General features: G+C 37.9%; 2 protein-coding genes across 3 annotated transcripts; both read right to left on the reverse strand.

The window, feature by feature from the left end:
- Positions 1-352: 352 nt before the first annotated feature.
- Positions 353-10632, reverse strand: LOC114365297 (L-dopachrome tautomerase yellow-f-like). Its single transcript, XM_028321815.1, has 9 exons — positions 9581-10632; positions 8141-8344; positions 5455-5576; positions 4600-4826; positions 3642-3753; positions 3487-3567; positions 3173-3283; positions 1370-1509; positions 353-978 (listed from the first exon to the last, which is right to left on the reverse strand). Exons 1-9 carry the CDS (start codon positions 9801-9803, stop codon positions 759-761), a joined length of 1440 nt encoding a protein of 479 aa, XP_028177616.1. The 5' UTR covers positions 9804-10632; the 3' UTR covers positions 353-758.
- Positions 10633-11307: 675 nt separating this feature from the next.
- Positions 11308-17023, reverse strand: LOC114365298 (THAP domain-containing protein 1 B-like). Of its 2 annotated transcripts, none has more exons than XM_028321816.1 (3): positions 16916-17023; positions 11929-12112; positions 11308-11832 (listed from the first exon to the last, which is right to left on the reverse strand). In XM_028321816.1, exons 1-3 carry the CDS (start codon positions 16993-16995, stop codon positions 11506-11508), a joined length of 591 nt encoding a protein of 196 aa, XP_028177617.1. In that variant the 5' UTR covers positions 16996-17023; the 3' UTR covers positions 11308-11505. The 2 variants fall into 2 exon arrangements, with proteins under 2 accessions (XP_028177617.1, XP_028177618.1); XM_028321817.1 differs by lacking the exon at positions 16916-17023 and adding an exon at positions 13790-13900.
- Positions 17024-17394: the final 371 nt, after the last annotated feature.

The raw sequence follows: 17394 nt of genomic DNA on the forward strand, positions 1-17394 counted from the left end.
AAATGATTCATTAACAATAGAGGTGATTCTAGCGCTCGGCGGCCGTTAAGGGTAACTGTTCTAACCTAACCTAACCTACTATTTTCTGCAATACCTACTTTCTGTAACCATACTATTTTCTCGCTATCTCTTTGTTTTACATACAATTCTTGTGAAAACCATGATCAAATAGGCTTTGATTTGTGGGTAACGGTGGGTAAGTATGTAAAGTGTCAAATTGACCAAACAAATTATTTGGGATATAATATTTGGCAAAATAAAACATTTGCTATTTAAACATTTGCCAAGTAAAATTTTCCCAAATGATAATTTGACCAAATGAATTACTTGCGAAAAGTACGGTTGCTAAAAGTTCATTTGGGAAATGAAACTTTGGCGATAAGTTGTTTGCGAAGTGAAATTTGGCCAAACGGAAGGATACCGCTTAGCTCACGTAGCTGACGCATTTTCCCAGTGTTTGCAAAGCTTGCAGTCTACACACAGATAGTTATGGAGCCTATGGAAAACTTCATTAGCTAAGTAAGGGCTTGTTCCCACGGAGATATCCCGTTTAGAAGTATCCGTGTTTTAATAATAAAGGTTACAGGAACATCGTGTTTATAATGTCCCAAAAAACCGATCAGTTCAAATTTAACACTATGAGATTTGACATGTCATTGTGTGTTCACGTAACAGTCCAGTTTTGTAGAATTCTGCTTTACTGGGGTCCCGTAAAACTGGATTGCGGTGAGAACAGGCCCTAAGCTCTGCAACCCGTATTAAGCGTCCTTGTTATCCTTGTTTTCCTGAGAGCAGCAAGAATCGGTCTTCTCATCAGCAGCCTCCATTTCCTTATTATCTTTATTGTCCATCATCTGTGAGCAACAAGACGCGGACCTCGGGTCATTGGACTTCAAAGGTTTCAGGTCCGGTGCTGGTTTGGTCTTGGATGCCTTCTTAAAGCTTAATGCGCTGAGAGCCCGGTCCAGCATTGACATCCTTTGGAGAAACCACACTGGTGTTATTTATTTTTATTTATTCATATAAATAATGTTTTTGGGTGCGTAAAAAAACAGCGATAGCGCGCCATTGTCGACATGTCGCGACGACAAGCTAATAAATTAAGGTGTGCTGTCGCTTAATTTAACATGGTGACACTTAGTAGTCATCACGACTTTTGAGATAGTTCAAAAAGAACAGGACATGTTTGGACTAAACCAACTTAAAAAAAAATGAAACAAATCAGTCCCAAAAAAAATAAGCAAACACATATAACATGCCAAGCTGTACTGTTTCTGATAAAAAAATCCACCTATGCGAAAGTATACGCCCATCTAAAAGCATCTAATTTTTTTCTATTACTACCCCACATTCTAATAAACAAGTTTACCTTTCGCAAGGAGTCCCCTGCACGAGTGACGTCACCGGGGCAGTGAGGACTCTGAAGTTGACCTGGCTGAAGTTCATGGAATCGTAGAGGAATCGCGACTGCCTGTCGCTCAGAATCCACAGGTTTCCTTCTTGGTCCACCTGGTGGCGAAGCAAATTGTGTTGCGTAGCGGTGTTTTCACTTAGGTTTTTTGGACAATCTTAGAAGCTCACGCTCGCTGTTAACTGCTAGAACCTATGTTACTCCCAAACTAATAGCAAAAAAGTATCTTTTTGATACAAGCTAAAACTCTAGTTTTAAAAAATCTTTACTTACGAGGGCGGCACTGAAAATTTCGGGAATCAAGGAAGTGAAACAACATTACTATTTAAAAATGTATTTATTGCTTTTTAAAGTATTCTCCGCGAAATTTGACACATTTTTCCATACACGAAACCAATCATTGAAGCAACCATTGCATTCGGAAGTTTGGGTCTCCAAAATGGCCGTTTTGTAGGCTTCCACAGCTTCTTCAGGTGATGAAAATCTCTGACCACGCAATTTATTCTTTATTTAAGGGAAAGTATAGAAATCATTAGGGCTTAGGTCGAGGCTGTACGGCGGATGGACTAATAATTCTATGTTTTCTTGCTCTAAAAACTCCTTTGTTCAGTGCGCGGTGTGAGAACTCGCATTGTCGTGATGGAGGATGATGCGGCGGTTGCAGTTCTCTTTACGGAGTTCAGAAACGACCTGTGGCAAACAAATGCTAGCATACTAATCTGCATTAACCGTTCTTTGTCCCCCAAGAGGAATAGTCGCAACATGGCCGGTTTTGGAGACAAACGTGGCCACCATTTTTTTTGCAACACTCCGTGAACGAACAATTTTTGTTGGCTTTAATTCATTTTCGAACACCCAAACTCGTGACTGGTTTTTTGTTTCGGGTTCGTACGCGTATATCCATGATTCGTCACCTGATACGATGTTGTATACAGCATTTGAGGATCCTGCATGTAATCTCCCGAGAGTTCTGACGCACCAAGTAACGCGAGCTGCTTTTTGCTCTTCACAGAGCGAATGCGGTATCCATCGGGAAAACAACTTTTTTACACCTAATTGTTCATGCAAGATTATTTGTATTTGACTCATGCCAATGTCTAAAGTTGCCTGAATTTCGCGGTATATCACATGTCGATCTTCTTCAATCAGCTTACGCACAGCATCAACGTTTTCTTAGGTGACTGCAGTTTTTGGACGACCTTGACGGGGATCATCACTGAGCTTGACACGTCCACGTTGAAATTCAGGAAACTAGCGATAAATTGTGGTTTTGGATGGGGCTTCATTACCAAATGCAGAAATCATCCGGTCAACACACTGTTTTTGTGTTAAACCACTTCAAAAGTCATAATAAATCATCGCTCTTGAATTTTCTCGAGTCAATTCCATTTTCTCAACGACTAAACAAGTTTGACAAGACCTTGTGATACGACCGAGAATCTTTTTTTAAATAAATAAATGGTATACGATTTTTAAAACCCTGGACTTTGCAATTAAATAGATTTTAATATGACTGGAACAGTGGAAATATTCCATTCCCGATACTTTTAGTGCAGCCCTCGTAAGATTCAAAATTAAAATATAGGGTATTAAACATAGGATTTCGGAAAAAAACACATAGGATTTTTACACAACCAGTGCCACCTATTGGGAAGTAATAATAAGTCATTAATTAGGAAATAGGATATGTGTAGGTAACTCCTTACTATGAATAATAATTGATTGTATTTGTATTGTATTTTAGACAGAAAAGAGGCAAACCTTGACATCGTTCGGGAATTCCAGCATGTTGCAATCCTTCATGAGAATCAGGGTGTTCTCTGGAATAAACGGCCTGTCGACGTTCCAACACCCTATTGCGTTCTTGCACAGCTGGGGAGTTGTGAAGTTGAAATTTTTATTCGTGAAAACATTTACTTGGACAAATGTGTTACATGCAAAATCGAAATCAAAAATATTTTATAAAATTTTAACCAATATTTTGGCACTTATGAATTCGTTACATGAAAGGGAGATGTCGGTCGGTATGTAAATATATTTTTTTTTTTATTAAAAATTAATGTTCATTTACTTACCTGCGTGTAAAATAGGATATTATTTTTTTGGTCGAAATCGCACGCGGAAGCTTGAGACATGGGGCCTCTGTCTCCTATGATCTGTAAATTACAAATACTTGTAATTTTGGATTTTTGAACAACAAGTAAGTCCAAAAGCAACTTATTTTACATACCTCAACCCCGTTGAAGACATCCTCTCTCGGAGCATCCTTGTGTCTTAACAATTTGGTGGACATTTTAAATTGTTTTGTACTAGAAGTAGGGTGCAGGTAGAGATCTCGGTAGCTACAACAAAAAATATATTTATCTTTTGCAGTACCCTACGATATAATTTATTGGTCATTCAGAAAACCCCGCGTGTGGGTCGAAGTGAAAATACTGGTTCCAACGCGTATTTGATGAGTGCTACTGACAACGCCACTCTTGTGGCGGAGTTTTGGGCTGACACTGTGTAGGTTTGTTGTCGACACGAAAAGAAGAAGAACGCGCCACGCTTCGTTGGCTTTCAAGCTGTATAGATCGTTTCATCCACGAAGAAGCGCTCCACCAATTTCTGGTCTCGGTCGCGCGGGGTGCGGAGAGTTTGATCCGAGCAATCCGAGCGTCATTATTGTAGTGTGCGTGTGCACTCATGGATAATTTCGCGTGTATTGATAACAGTCAAACATTAGCGGAGGAATGGAGGGCGTCTTCGTGGATGAAACGATTTTTGATTAGATTGGAACCAATATTGGTGTGTTATAATACTTACCCATCGCTCTTAAAGATGAACTACACTGAACTGTCTTTTATTTGACACTGACAGGGGGGCCACCGTCAATAGCGGATCGCTAGTTCCGACTTTTGCCACGGTGGAAACCATATAGTTGCACGAAGATGGTGGCGCCCTTCTGTCAATGTCGTCGGTGGGACATTTCAGTGTAGTTCATCTATAGTGTGGGACAAAGCAACTGAAGACACTCCATCGCTCCAGTAGAAGTCCCCCCGCCTCACTCAAAGCGCCACGCTTCGTAGACATTCAAGCCGTACACCGTGATGGCTTTTGGGCCTATATTGATGATGTTCGTGGGCCTTTAAGCCGTTATTACACTATAATAGCGTTGGAGCCATATTGGTGGTCATAAGACTTACCCATCGCTCTTAGTGTGGGACAAAGCAGCTGAAGACACTCCATCGCTCCAGTAGAAGTCGACCCCTCCCACTTTGTACACCCCCGCGTGCGGGTCGAAATGGAAGTAGTGGTTTTCGACGCGCCACGCTTCATGTGCCTTCAAACCGTACACTATGAGGGCGTTTGAGCCCATGTCGGTTATGTAAGCGTACGCGTCATCGCAATGCTTGCCTGGGATATCCACAACCTGAGTGTCGTAAGTAAAAACTTTATAGCGAAAATGTGTATTACCAGTAATCCCAGTTCTGGGAAAAAAGTACCGGTTGTCCCATCACGGGACGACTCTTAGAGCCTACTTAGAATACACATGCGAAAATTGGATTTACAATATTGGGAGTGATTCTTCTGTCTTCTAAGATAGACATTTTCCGTTATGGGTAACACCACAGAATAATAAAGTACAATCCGGCAGCACAGGGCCAGTCGTTATGGAAATCTTTGAGGGAGGCCTTTGTCCAGCAGTGGACGTACTTCGGTTGAAACGGTGCACTTACGATGCTGCTCAAAACTGAATCTTCTGTCTTCTAAGAGACATTTTCCGTCGTGGAAAGCACCTTGAATTCGGGGAGCGCAGGACTAATTAGTTGTGGAAATATTTGGGGGAGGCCTTTGTCCAGTAGTGGACGTCCTTCGGTTGAACTTGAAACGGTGCACTTACGATGCTGCTCAAAACTGAATCTTCTGTCTTCTAAGAGACATTTTCCGTCGTAGAAAACACCTGAATTCGGACAGCGCAGGACTACTTAGTTGTGGAAATCTTTGGGGAATGCCTTTTTCCAGCAGTGGACGTACTTCGGTTGAAATGGTGCACTTACGATGCTGCTCAAAACTGAAGAGTCCTTGAGCACGTCTGGGCCGAGGTCGTATCGGCGCAGCAGTGTGTCGGTCTTCAGGTCAAACACCAGCACCGCCGGGTCCGAGACCTGCCTGACGGCGTCTGGAAGTTGTTGGTTTATTTAGGCTTGATTTCCTTTTAGGCTGACATCGGTGAACGACGTCAGCGGCGCGCACGATAACACACTAAGTAGTTCTATGTAATCATCTGCCGCTGACGACGGCGTTGCAGTGCGGTGCTTCATAGAACATTGTGTTTATTCGTACGCTCGACCGATGTACGCGACCGACGTCAGCGTAGGAGGAAATCAAGCCTTAGGTACCTAAGGGCCCTCGCCCACGGCGACTTTTTGTAGCGATGCAGTCGCGCTGCTGTAGCGCGTTGGCAACACTTCTGTAGTGCGTTGAAAATGCGACTAACGCGCGTTAGTAGCGATGCTGTCGCGCGTTTCGTAAACCGCCTAAGTCGCCGTGGGCTATCAGAACTTGTGTTTCTTTAATGAAAAGACCGATAGTTAGCGAGATAAGCATTTATTATTCGGGTTCTTACACAGACACATCTTGTTCGTACATAGCCGGAAGAGGGAAGAGCGTTCTACCGGAAATAGTTAACTTTTTAATATTTAATACACTTCCAAAGATAATATAATCCTAACACTCCCTCTCAATTACAAGTTAGGCTTTAACTTTTAATTGCAAAACAAAATAATTTTTATCTACTAATAAAAACTTCTAATAACAATATTCCACTTATGTTCTAGTATGGCAACATTAAAAAAGAATTTGACATTTCAGAAACTGACATTAATGACAACTAGTGACACATGCAACTCACTTCACACTGTTCTATTAATGTAAACAAAACTTTAAATGAAATCACTACAAAACTAATAACTTCTCACGAAAATAACTGAACTTGATATTACACAGTGATTTAGTCAAAATATCTGACGTATTTTCGTTTGTACTTACATATTTGACACTTACAATATTATTACAAACTATGTCTTTCACGAAATGAAATTTAATGTCTATGTGCTTCGAATGTCGAGTGTTTTCACTGTTCATCACCATTTTAATCGCACTTTGATTGTCCACATATAACACTGCATCACTTTTGTCTTGAAAATCGATTGCAAGTCCCCTCACAAATAATAGCTCGCTCACAGTCATAGCGGCGGCGACATACTCTGCTTCCGCAGTTGAAAGGGCGACAGCTTGCTGTTTCCTGGATGACCATGATATAGGATTTCCTCTGTGATAAATGACCATGCCACTGACACTTTTTCTGTCAGATTTATTACTGGCCCAGTCTGCATCTGAAAAGGCGTGTTCTTGTAGTACCTCTATATCTGCGGCCTCTGCCTCGTCCTCGGCTTTTGCACTCGAAGGATTTATGCCCTTTTTTATGGCATGTATAGCATTTGATGACAAATGAAGATTGTGGTTCTGTGCTACTATATTCCCTCTTTATCTCATTGTCAAGCAATCTAGACTTTACGAAGTCGAGCCTTAGCTCTTGGTTTACCGTTTCCATTGCTGTTATTATTGCGTTGAATTCCTCTCCCAATCCAGTTAAGAGGTAGCTGATTTTTTCATTTTCTGCAATTTTCTCTCCTGACACTTCTAATTCTCTTATAAGATTGTCGAAATTGGCGAAATATTCTTCTAATTTTCCTGTATGTTTCAAAGTCAATAACTTTCTTCTTAGGCATATTTTTGATATGACCGTGTTTCGTTGGAATGTGTTTTTCAAAACTTCTAACATTTCTTTCGCGCTTGTGCTTTCTTTTATCAGGTTTAAGTGTTGGTCTGTCACGCTTTGGACGATGATACTTCTCGCTTTTGCATCCATGAGTTTCATCTTCTCATCACAGTCTACTATTTTCTTTATATCCAAAACTTCTGTTAGACCTTTTTCTGCGAGTATGCATTTTATCCTGAAAACCCAGTTGTCGTATGCCCCTGCACTCAATTGCGGTAGCGGCGTGTTACTACTTGACATCGCCATTTTTATATTTCACAAATCCGCTTTTTCCCGAATAATCTACAATTAAAACTTTCCCTAACTCTAACTAACGGGCGTCTGGGCCCATAACCTATCAGAACTTGTGTTTCTTTAATGAAAAGACCGATAGTTAGCGAGATAAGCATTTATTATTCGGGTTCTTACACAGACACATCTTGTTCGTACATAGCCGGAAGAGGGAAGAGCGTTCTACCGGAAATAGTTAACTTTTTAATATTTAATACACTTCCAAAGATAATATAATCCTAACATGGGCGAGGGCCCACGCCATCTTAGGCCATACCGAATAGGTATTTAATTTATGACGTCAACAAGAAAAACTGTTAGATTGGTCAACTGAACGATTTAAATGGCTGACCTAATTTGGTAGACTACGCTGAACAATATGACATCAAAAGTCCTATTGATTTATTAAACACCTATAAGTAGCTCAACAGCAACAGCTCAAATGAAGAAATATTTAGGTAAGTACTTCTCGTAACTCTTGGTGCTTACCTAATATGAGATTTAAGGCCCGGTTTTGGAATCGAAATGCCTACATAAATATTTACCTCTACCTTTAGGTAAGTCAAGCTCCATTCAGGCTGTAGTAAAGTTGAAGTTCATCAAACCAGAATTCTGGTTAATCTGTTACTCACTGGACATATCAGCGACTCCATTGTCTATGACCCACAAGCGGTCGCAGCGGTCGATGTGGACGCGGAAGGTGGACACGACTGTCGCGTTGGTGGACGGATGGCACGCGTCGTCGGTCACGAACGCGTCGCGCCACGTCGGATACGGGATCAGGGGCTCCTGTTGGCTGCCGTTCAGGTACACGTAGTTGAGGGAGGAAGGAACCCCTGGAAGAGGAGTTGCTCTTATCTCCTAAACTTTAGAGCAGGGGCGTCCAACATAATTTCTTGGAGGGCCAGGATTAGTATTTTTCTAAACGCGGGCCAAAAAATACCTAAAAGCGAAAGTATTAAAATGTGAATTATAATTTGTTAATGAATGTAAATGACAATTACAGTAATAATTTTGCATGCCTAAAGGTGGAAGATGGAGATACCTACTTGAAAAATTGTAACACCTACTGATGTAAACCCATTATCGCAAAATAAATGATTTGATTTGATTTGTATTGGTAAGCACTCTAGTAATAAAGAGATCCGCCACAGGCCGGTTGAGAAGTGCCTATGCGGTCTTAGAGCTCATTTTCGTTGGTTACCTTGGCCTGCATTGGAGTTGCGGCAAACTTCTGTAACGTAGGAACCGGTTTTCACCAAGGCAGAGCGGAGACGAGAAGTGGAAATAATGAAATCTGATTGGTTATTCAACACTTCTCTGCTTCGCTCCGCTTTGATGGAAACCAGGCCTAAACCCAGTATTTGTAGAACCATTTTTACTGGTCGATTTGGGATGATCGCGTTATGCGAGGGAACATCCCAGCGCACGATTTCTTTGCTAGCTGCTTTACGAGATTCTTTGATCTGACGTTCCTATACGCTGTATACCTACCTAAAATAATACAGTGTGAGTCACGCATGATAAAGTGCACATATGAAAATAGGTGAAACTAGACCTATTTTTATCGACAAAAAAGAGTTCTAGTTTCACCTATTTTCATATGTACACTTTATCGTGACTCACACTGTATAGGTACAGGAACAGCATGAGGGTGGGGACTTTCCGTAATTTGGACAAAGTAAGAGACCACAGATTATACATAGAGTAAAAAATGTATGAAGGTGGAGACTAGTCGCGTTGGTGGAGGGATGACACGCGTCGTCGGTCACGTCGGGTACAGCATCAGGGGCTCCTGCTGACTGAAGCTGGAGGAAGGAACCCCTGGAGGACGAGCTGCTAGAAGATAGTTGTTAAAAGAGGCGTTGATGATTGGAATCAACTCAACGCCATACTTAGGTAGAAGATACGGCTCATTATTTGGTTGTTCTAACCCCGACCACAGAGCACGTAATAATACCCCGACCGGGAGATTAAAGGGCCCGCATTCGGAAAACTTAAGTATTAGGAACAGGCCTAAAGTCTGATTCTTTAGAAATTTCCCTAAATGTAAACAAATATGGCCAACTCACCTCTTTTCCACCGAGGAACGGTAATGAATAATTTGTCCTTCCACCTCGCCAGCCCTGTAGGCATATTATTTTCAGGAATATACGCCCCCATGGCCAGAGCCGTATCCTTGAAGTCGCCCTCCCATGCGTAGTCGATTAGTTTCCATTGAAACTTTGGAGGTATAAGAGTGATCGCTTTTTGGATGAAACAAATTATAATCGCGATGAATAAAAACGGCTTCATTCTAATTTTAGGGAATGTTTTCACACTAAAATTTATAAAATATTTAGTTTTATGCTTTTATCTGAAACACTGCTATGACAATTTGAAATTTTGCGCCAATAAAACAAAAAAAAATCCTTGACAGAATCGAACCGTGCCAGTGCCGAGCATGACACCATCGATAATTCGTTTTTGTCGATAAGATTCATTGCTCTATGGTTCATGGCATGGATTTTAATAAAAATAATAGGAAACTATGAATTGGTATAAAATTTTAATTTTTCAATTTCTTGTTAATTTAATATCAAATCAAACAAATACTCAAATATAAATATTCTTTGTAAGTAATAAGGCCGTGTGTGTACCTACTGATAAAAGCGACATTAATTATTAATATTATTTTATCAATCTGTTTTCTGAAACTGGAAGAAGCATACATTCAATTTATTTCTTTCTATGGCAATTTTCAATTTATTTTTGAAGTTATGAAAAGGTGCATTCTTCCCACCCTGCGAACTTGTAGAAACTAAACATTTACATATTATTTTATAATAGAGATTATTTATTCGCGAAAGGAAAGTAAGAAAAACTGAAACACTTAATTTAAAAATAATTATTATTTTATTAAAGCATGCAAGAAAATCATTCGCTATAAACAGCCGTATTTCGAATACATTCAAGGGATCTTGGCAGTTGTAGCATTCTAAACATTTTTGCATTTTATTATTCTGCCTTTTTTAAGTTATCCCTTTTTCATTACGATACACTTTACCTATTATAGCCCGACCAGGAACATAAAAACCCTCGCCATGTTGCGGAAAACTAATGGTACTAATTTCTTTTAATGGCAACAGTAATTGAAAACTTCATTGACATGTCACCTTGCATGTCAGTCTTCTGCTGTCAAAGTGTAAACAAACTTTATTTTAAATGTGCGCAATTGATTTTGTGAATTAAATTGCTAAAATCTTTTTATAGTCGTGAAAGAAAAGTGGTTCACAATGTGTTAAAGTATTTGTCGAAGAGAAATATTAAGGGTTCGGACAATATTTTCATTGAATAATGTTTCCGACAAAGGTTGTCAAATTGACTGACATGTTTATCGTATAGTACAGTCCACTATGAAAATTAGCTGTGGTTTGTTTCAACTACCTATTTTAATTTTTTTTGTCACTTTCTAAGTGTAGAATTTTATGGAATTGGGAAAGAAGTACCGAGTTTGAAGCGTTCATGAGCAGACAGTGACATGACAGTTTAATATTCAAGTTCTGAATTTGATTATTGATGAATAATAATATAAATCCTACTAGCTCGATTGATGGTATCATTTAATTTATTTAAACCAGGTTACCTATAATATTATTTTTTCGTTAATTTATGAAACTATCAAATTAGCCCGCAATCCTGAATCCTGATACATAAAGTTAGCCTATTCATTTAACACAGGTACGACTGTACTCAGTGTTGCACTATCAAATGCAATTGACGCGCCTCTATGCCAGGGTTTTTATGTTCCTGGTCAGGCTATACTTAAAAAATTATACACTAGAAAAGCAAATTTACTTAAAAGTAAGTTTATTTGAATAAACATATAAATTTAAGGGTTTAATAATAGTGAAAAATACAAAATATTTATTAGAGGCTGTTAGTTCACGACTGTTTACTTTCTAGTAATACTTATGACGGGAACTTTTATCTAAAACTAGTCGTTCTTATTTGTTAATCAGACAATTTTTGTCAGTTCGTCTAGAATTTCTTGCATTTCTGCAACTTTATTCTTCAAGTATTTTACTTGTGATTGTAAACTTTTTATTCTTTTATTCTTCATCAGTAGACACTTCTTTAATTTATTGATTTTTCCTGGTGATTCCTCTAATAATTGTACTTTAATAGCTAAATTAGGTGGGTTAAAAGTATTCGATTGCGACGTTTGGAGTTTGAGATGCTCCACATTTTCGTGAGTTTGAAGTAGATCGGAATATTCAGATGTTTCAAAGTTTATTATTTTGTTTATAGACGTTTCGGATTCAGACTCTTCGCCTGGGTCAACCTGAAAAAAATCAAATTGCTTAAAGTGGGAATCGGACCTTAGGTCAGTTCAACATACACAAACAAAGTAACGGCAAAAAGTAATAATGGAATTCACCTTTGATAAATTCAAAGTTGGCACGGAACTCGGTTTCAATTTCCTCTTGTTATTAGTTTTAAAAATGAAACAGCTAGTATCAAAATGCATTGAGCAAATTGTGCTGCAACGAGTAGGAGTCCATGAGGCATGTTTTTGACAAGCCCACATCCAGATATTTCGAATAGTTGGATCTTTTGGAAATCTGTAAAATAAAATAGCGGAAACTTACTTAACTAGTCGATATCGATATTTCCTTTTTTGCGCTGTCGCAGCACTAACTTTACTGTAGGGTGGCAAGCGTATTGAAGTCAAAATTAACAATACTAAATTATTGTAATAGAGAAAGGCCGTAATTTAGCGATAGTAAAATAATTTGTAAAAATATTGAAATTAAGCTTGTTTAATAGTAGGTGTCTTATTATTAGACAAGATAAAGCCTCTACCTATCTTGTAGATAGGTCTCAACAAAAACACATCAACAATAAAATTAACAAAACTGTCTACAAAAAACATTGTTTAACTCGACTAGGTTGTATGTTCAACTTCAAAAAATTACAAAATTAGGAACTTGTGTGATTCAGTGGCAACACTTCTTGATATTTGTTTTTTACAAAATTTATGAAATATACACCGTGTTACTTTGCATTCTTGCCATATTCACAGAGATAAAAGTAGGGAACAATACCTATTATTTAAGATAAACAAGAGACTCCCATAAAGAAAGTACACTAAGATTTTAGTAAATTTGGTTTTTCAGTACAAATTGGAATAAACCAATTTTGTCTCGCACGTTCTACAGGTGCAAGTGGAATAAACCTAGTGGGCGTGGTCTTTTTCTTAATTTTATGGCTTTGGGTACCAGCCTTTTTATCCAGTCATAATAACTATTTTAAAATACTCTTCAGTTGATTTCAGATTTTCCTTTCTACTTTACGGGCTTAGGACCGTCAAAAATACGTAATAATTAATAGGGTTTCAATTAATTTACAACATTGTACCCTATTTTTACAAATTAATAAATTAAGTATGAAATGAAATCACCTTATTCACAATTAATTATTTATTCATAAGTTCCTACTTACAAAGTTTACGTACTGCGAAGCAAGTGTTCAAAGTGTCCTCCGTTCTGATGAAGGCACAGTCTAGCACGGCGAAGCGTAGGTTTTTCGCTTTAGTTTTCGCAACACATAAACGTTTTGTATCACAGTTTCACTAAAACAATCCTTTCATGTAACGCGTTTACACTGTTTATCTCTTCTGCGCATACCAGTCGTTTCAAGTCACTCCAAAAATCCATTGGTGTCAGGTCCGAGGATCGTGGTGGCCAAGCTACTGGACCCCTCGTCCAATCCACTGTTCACCAAACGTATTATTCGCGCACTTGACGTCCTTATTGTGGGGGAGCACCATCCTGCTGGTAGTAGAGCATTTGGTGTAACGCTAAGGGTACGTCATCAAGCATTTCGTCTAAGACGTCTTGCAGACACTCCAAGCACCATTTTGATTAAATTATTCGTTGTTTGAATACACTTCAGTCATTTTTGTATTATTTATAACGTAATTTGTGTTTGATGGATTTCTCAGTTTTTTACAAGTGTCAAAAAGACATTTTAAAGACAATAGATTGCAATAGATATTTAAAAATACAATAAAAAGTAAAAAAGTCTCCATCGCCATCGCCAACAAGTGATGTGCATGCGTTACGATAATTAGTGGTGTGTTTAACAGATTGTCGATAAAATAAAATACTCAAGATTAAAAAAAAATTTTTTCGGGCATTATTTTTTACGGATTTGTGTTCAGTATCAGTAATATAGTAACCTCTGTAAATATGGCAAGAATGCAAAGTAACACCCTGTATAAAATAATATTTATCTACCGATGGAAAGTAATGTTGTCCTTTTGTAGATTTGAAGTTGAAGACCTCTTTTTACAATTAATTACGCAGCAGGTAACCATTTTTTCTCAGTATGTTGCGGTTACATACTCTCTAATCTGTGTTGCACACCATTTCGACGTTTAGCGTGACATTTATTTATTATTTTATTAGTATTAATGTCATGGAACGCGTTTTGCAACCATAGTTTTATAAATTTTTTATGTCAGGTGGTCATGTTCTATTTGGCAGAAGGGATTGCATGTAGCATCCACTCTGTATTGGTTTAATTCTTTAAGGCCAAAAACCCTGATCCTCTGCACATAATTTGAATAAGTAAAATTAAATAAATGTTTAATTCATTCACAGTTATGGACAGAACGAAACGCAACATGAAAACTGTCAAGAATAAGGATGTGCCCAGTGCCGTTCGTTCGTTCGTTTCAGCCAAATGTGCCGTTCACAGTGCTTTAATTGAATAATTAATTGAGTATTGAAATCAGAAACAAATTATTCTTACGCTATTCTAACAAGATTTAAGTAAGTACCGAATCTGGTATCATTATATCAAAAATGATTTTGAAATACCACATTCATTATTCATGATCAAACAGTATTGGTTAAACCACAGAATAATAATAAGTACTACTACGTACAAAATCAGGGTTTTCTTCGCGAGAGTATTTAAAAAAATGTATGCTCAATGTTGTCAACAATAGGGTGTAATTTAGCTTGTCTCAAGAGTCGATCACAGGCAGTAAAATTAATTATCTTAACAATGCAAAATGGGTGAAGAATGCGCGTGCGTGCGTCCAAGCGTCAATGCTCGCTCGTGTCGTGCATGAGTGCCTTGTCGATTAAATATCCCCCCTAGACAAGTTGCACTTTTTTTTTATTCGAACTGAAATGAAATTGAATCCGTCAATACTTCATACTTAGATTACATACAAAAAAAGACCTTTCGACAATTTTTCGACTAGTTTTCGATTAAAATGTGCACTAACACTTTGTGTAGTAGACCCACAGGAGAGGTCGCCGTGCATGTTTTATTTTCATTAGGTCTAGTCAGAGAGCAGAAATAACAGGAGTAGCAGCGCGCTTTTATTTCCATACAAAAAAATTTCGCCATTTCCTGAGGGGGACGAGGTAATGACATTTGTGTAACAGCTGATGGCGCTGAGACACTCTCGATATTTTTGTCGATGAGAATCATTGCTCTATGGTTCATAGTCTATGGCTCGTTTAAAAAAATGATATGAATTAATTTATTATCCTATGGGAGATTCAACATTTCAGATCTCTATTTAAAGGAAAATACGCAAAAGTTTGGCATTTCTTCCCTAGCACGAATACGAATTGTGAAAGTTAAGAGTTATATGAAAAAAACTAAAAAGTCATTTATGGGTCATTCCATAAAAATCTGTATATTTTCGACGTCATTTTGTCCGTAACTTTTTTAAGATGCTTTTGAATACTTTATTAGTGTAAATTATAGTTTATTAATTAATTATGTTATGTCTAAAAGGGCCAGTCACTTTATGCTTTATTTTAGGAGAAATTATATTTTTCAATTTTTTCATAGTACATACTCCTATATGACTTCTAATAAATTATAAAACATATAACCTTAACATTTATAGATAAGTTAATATACATAATGTAGTTGTTTTGTTATTATCACTATATAAAAAACATCATTCCCTAACTAGTAATTTAGTCCCAAGTGCCGTTTAAAGCTAGGGCCTGACGCTCTAGGGACTGACGATTTGGAGTAAAACTTAACACAAATAAAAAACTAGAAAGTTTTACATTTTTAGATGCACTAAGTCATTACCTAAAAACTGATATTCCTTGGCTTTAAATCAACTAGTCTAGGTGCTAGCTACACAGGAGATGCAGCGGTGAAAAGGAGAGGTGGGAATAGTCCCGTAACTTCTACCTCACAGCTACGAGTATTATACGTGTACTCAACCACTGAGTTAGTTAACAATAGAGACAATAAAATAACTGAAAGCTTCTGACTTTCAGTAATTTTATTGGTTCTGGAATGAAGGCGTGGGTCATCCCTAGCTTTGTTCCTACCGTGACGAGTGGGATTTTTTCTAAAATCTCAAGATGGACTGACTGAAGATAGCAGGAAGACGCTGGGTGCCACTATCAACTGGGCGATGTGGAAATCATTAGAGGAGGCCTTTGTTCAGCAGTGGACGTCCAGTAGCTAAAATGATGATGACGATATTTCCTTACAGTATCCAATTCAATAGGCAGAAACTAAACGAAAACGAAGTGTCGCCTCTGTAATGGTATTATTATCTATAACTCATAATATTTCGTGGGCTGTTGGATGACAGTTTTAAACTAGAGATGGGTAATTTTTTTATCGAATAAGAAAATACCAGTTAACGATTCTCAAGGCGATTATCGATTACATTAGATTTTAATCAGGAAGAAAAATAATTAATGGCTTAAGCATCAGTATGAAGCCCATACGCGCTTGTAGCACATGTAACACGATTAGCCTCAGTCCCCTCAGTTGTGAATTCGGAATCGCCAGTTGTAATTTTTAAATCGCATCACAGAGTGAAGTAACTAACACCAAAAAACGAAGAGCGAAGTGATTTCGAATGTTTCAACTGCTACGTTTTGTCACTTGTCTAGGAGGGTTAATTTTAGTCTAAGGGAGGGTAGCTTAGATTACATTACAGGAAACGCACAATATAATAAAAGAAAATAATGTAAGTAGCTGAACCTTTTTGCTATTGAGCACCATGAAAATTTAACACAATTTAGCCGATTTCTTTATTTTCACAATCGATTCACGATTTCTATGATGAGGCGACCGCAGGAACGTCACTATTCGTGCAATCCTATCAATGAAGTACGACATTTTCTGGTGCAGATTTTATCGCCATAAATTATGAAACTTGATAGTCATGGATTTGACTGACAGCTGTCCGTCAAATTCCCGCCCCGCACCACGCACTGTACATATTTTGTTCGCGATGTCTGTTCTATACGTAGTAATATTACTTCAATGACACAATTAGGAATTTTTGCTTTCCAGTAGAAATTTAGTTTTTTGCAAATTTAGTGTATTAATTAATGTGAAATAAATAAAATAATATTTACCGATGGAATGTAATGTTGTCCTTTTCAAGATTTGATGTTTCAGATCTCTTCTTACAATAAAAAACACTGCAATTCACCATTTTTATCGCAGCACGTTACTCTTCAATAGTGACATTTGGATATGTCATTGGTGGCGCTGCAACTAGTTTTTATAAACTGAGTGAACCACTGGTCTACTTTAGAGATGGGTTATACTAGGTAAATTTGATACTAGGTGCACCTATTCCAAGTATTTATTAATACGTGATCCAAATACCTGTTCCACTTAGTACGTAGTAATTTACCATACTTGACGCGACTAGTGCGGACTAATCCACGTATTATGACTTAAAAATACAATTTTCTTTGAAAAGATCCACTCGTAGTATTAATAATGCAATTTGAAATTGAATAATAATGTTTTTGCTGGTTGTTGATTGATTGATATCCTCCCTTCATACTTCAACAAGCTTAGGACTGTCAACTTAAAAGTCGGCGTA

This window comes from Ostrinia furnacalis, unplaced genomic scaffold, assembly GCF_004193835.3.
Source record: "Ostrinia furnacalis isolate ACB-3 unplaced genomic scaffold, ASM419383v2 OfSCF7582, whole genome shotgun sequence".
Classification (NCBI taxonomy): Eukaryota; Metazoa; Arthropoda; class Insecta; order Lepidoptera; family Crambidae; genus Ostrinia; species Ostrinia furnacalis.

Bases quoted from the DNA above. Each gene is read 5' to 3' on its own strand.
- LOC114365297 (XM_028321815.1), bottom strand. From the start codon at position 9,803: ATGAAGCCGTTTTTATTCATCGCGATTATAATTTGTTTCATCCAAAAA. The intron at 3,568-3,641 runs GTATGTAAAATA...TGTAATTTACAG, and splicing joins ATGTCTTCAACGGGGTTGAG to ATCATAGGAGACAGAGGCCC. The intron at 1,510-3,172 runs GTTTGCCTCTTT...CTTCGCCACCAG, and splicing joins AATTCCCGAACGATGTCAAG to GTGGACCAAGAAGGAAACCT.
- LOC114365298 (XM_028321816.1), bottom strand. From the start codon at position 16,995: ATGGTGAATTGCAGTGTTTTTTATTGTAAGAAGAGATCTGAAACATCA. The intron at 12,113-16,915 runs GTAAATATTATT...TTTATTTTACAG, and splicing joins GACAACATTACATTCCATCG to ATTTCCAAAAGATCCAACTA. The intron at 11,833-11,928 runs GTGAATTCCATT...GATTTTTTTCAG, and splicing joins CAACTTTGAATTTATCAAAG to GTTGACCCAGGCGAAGAGTC.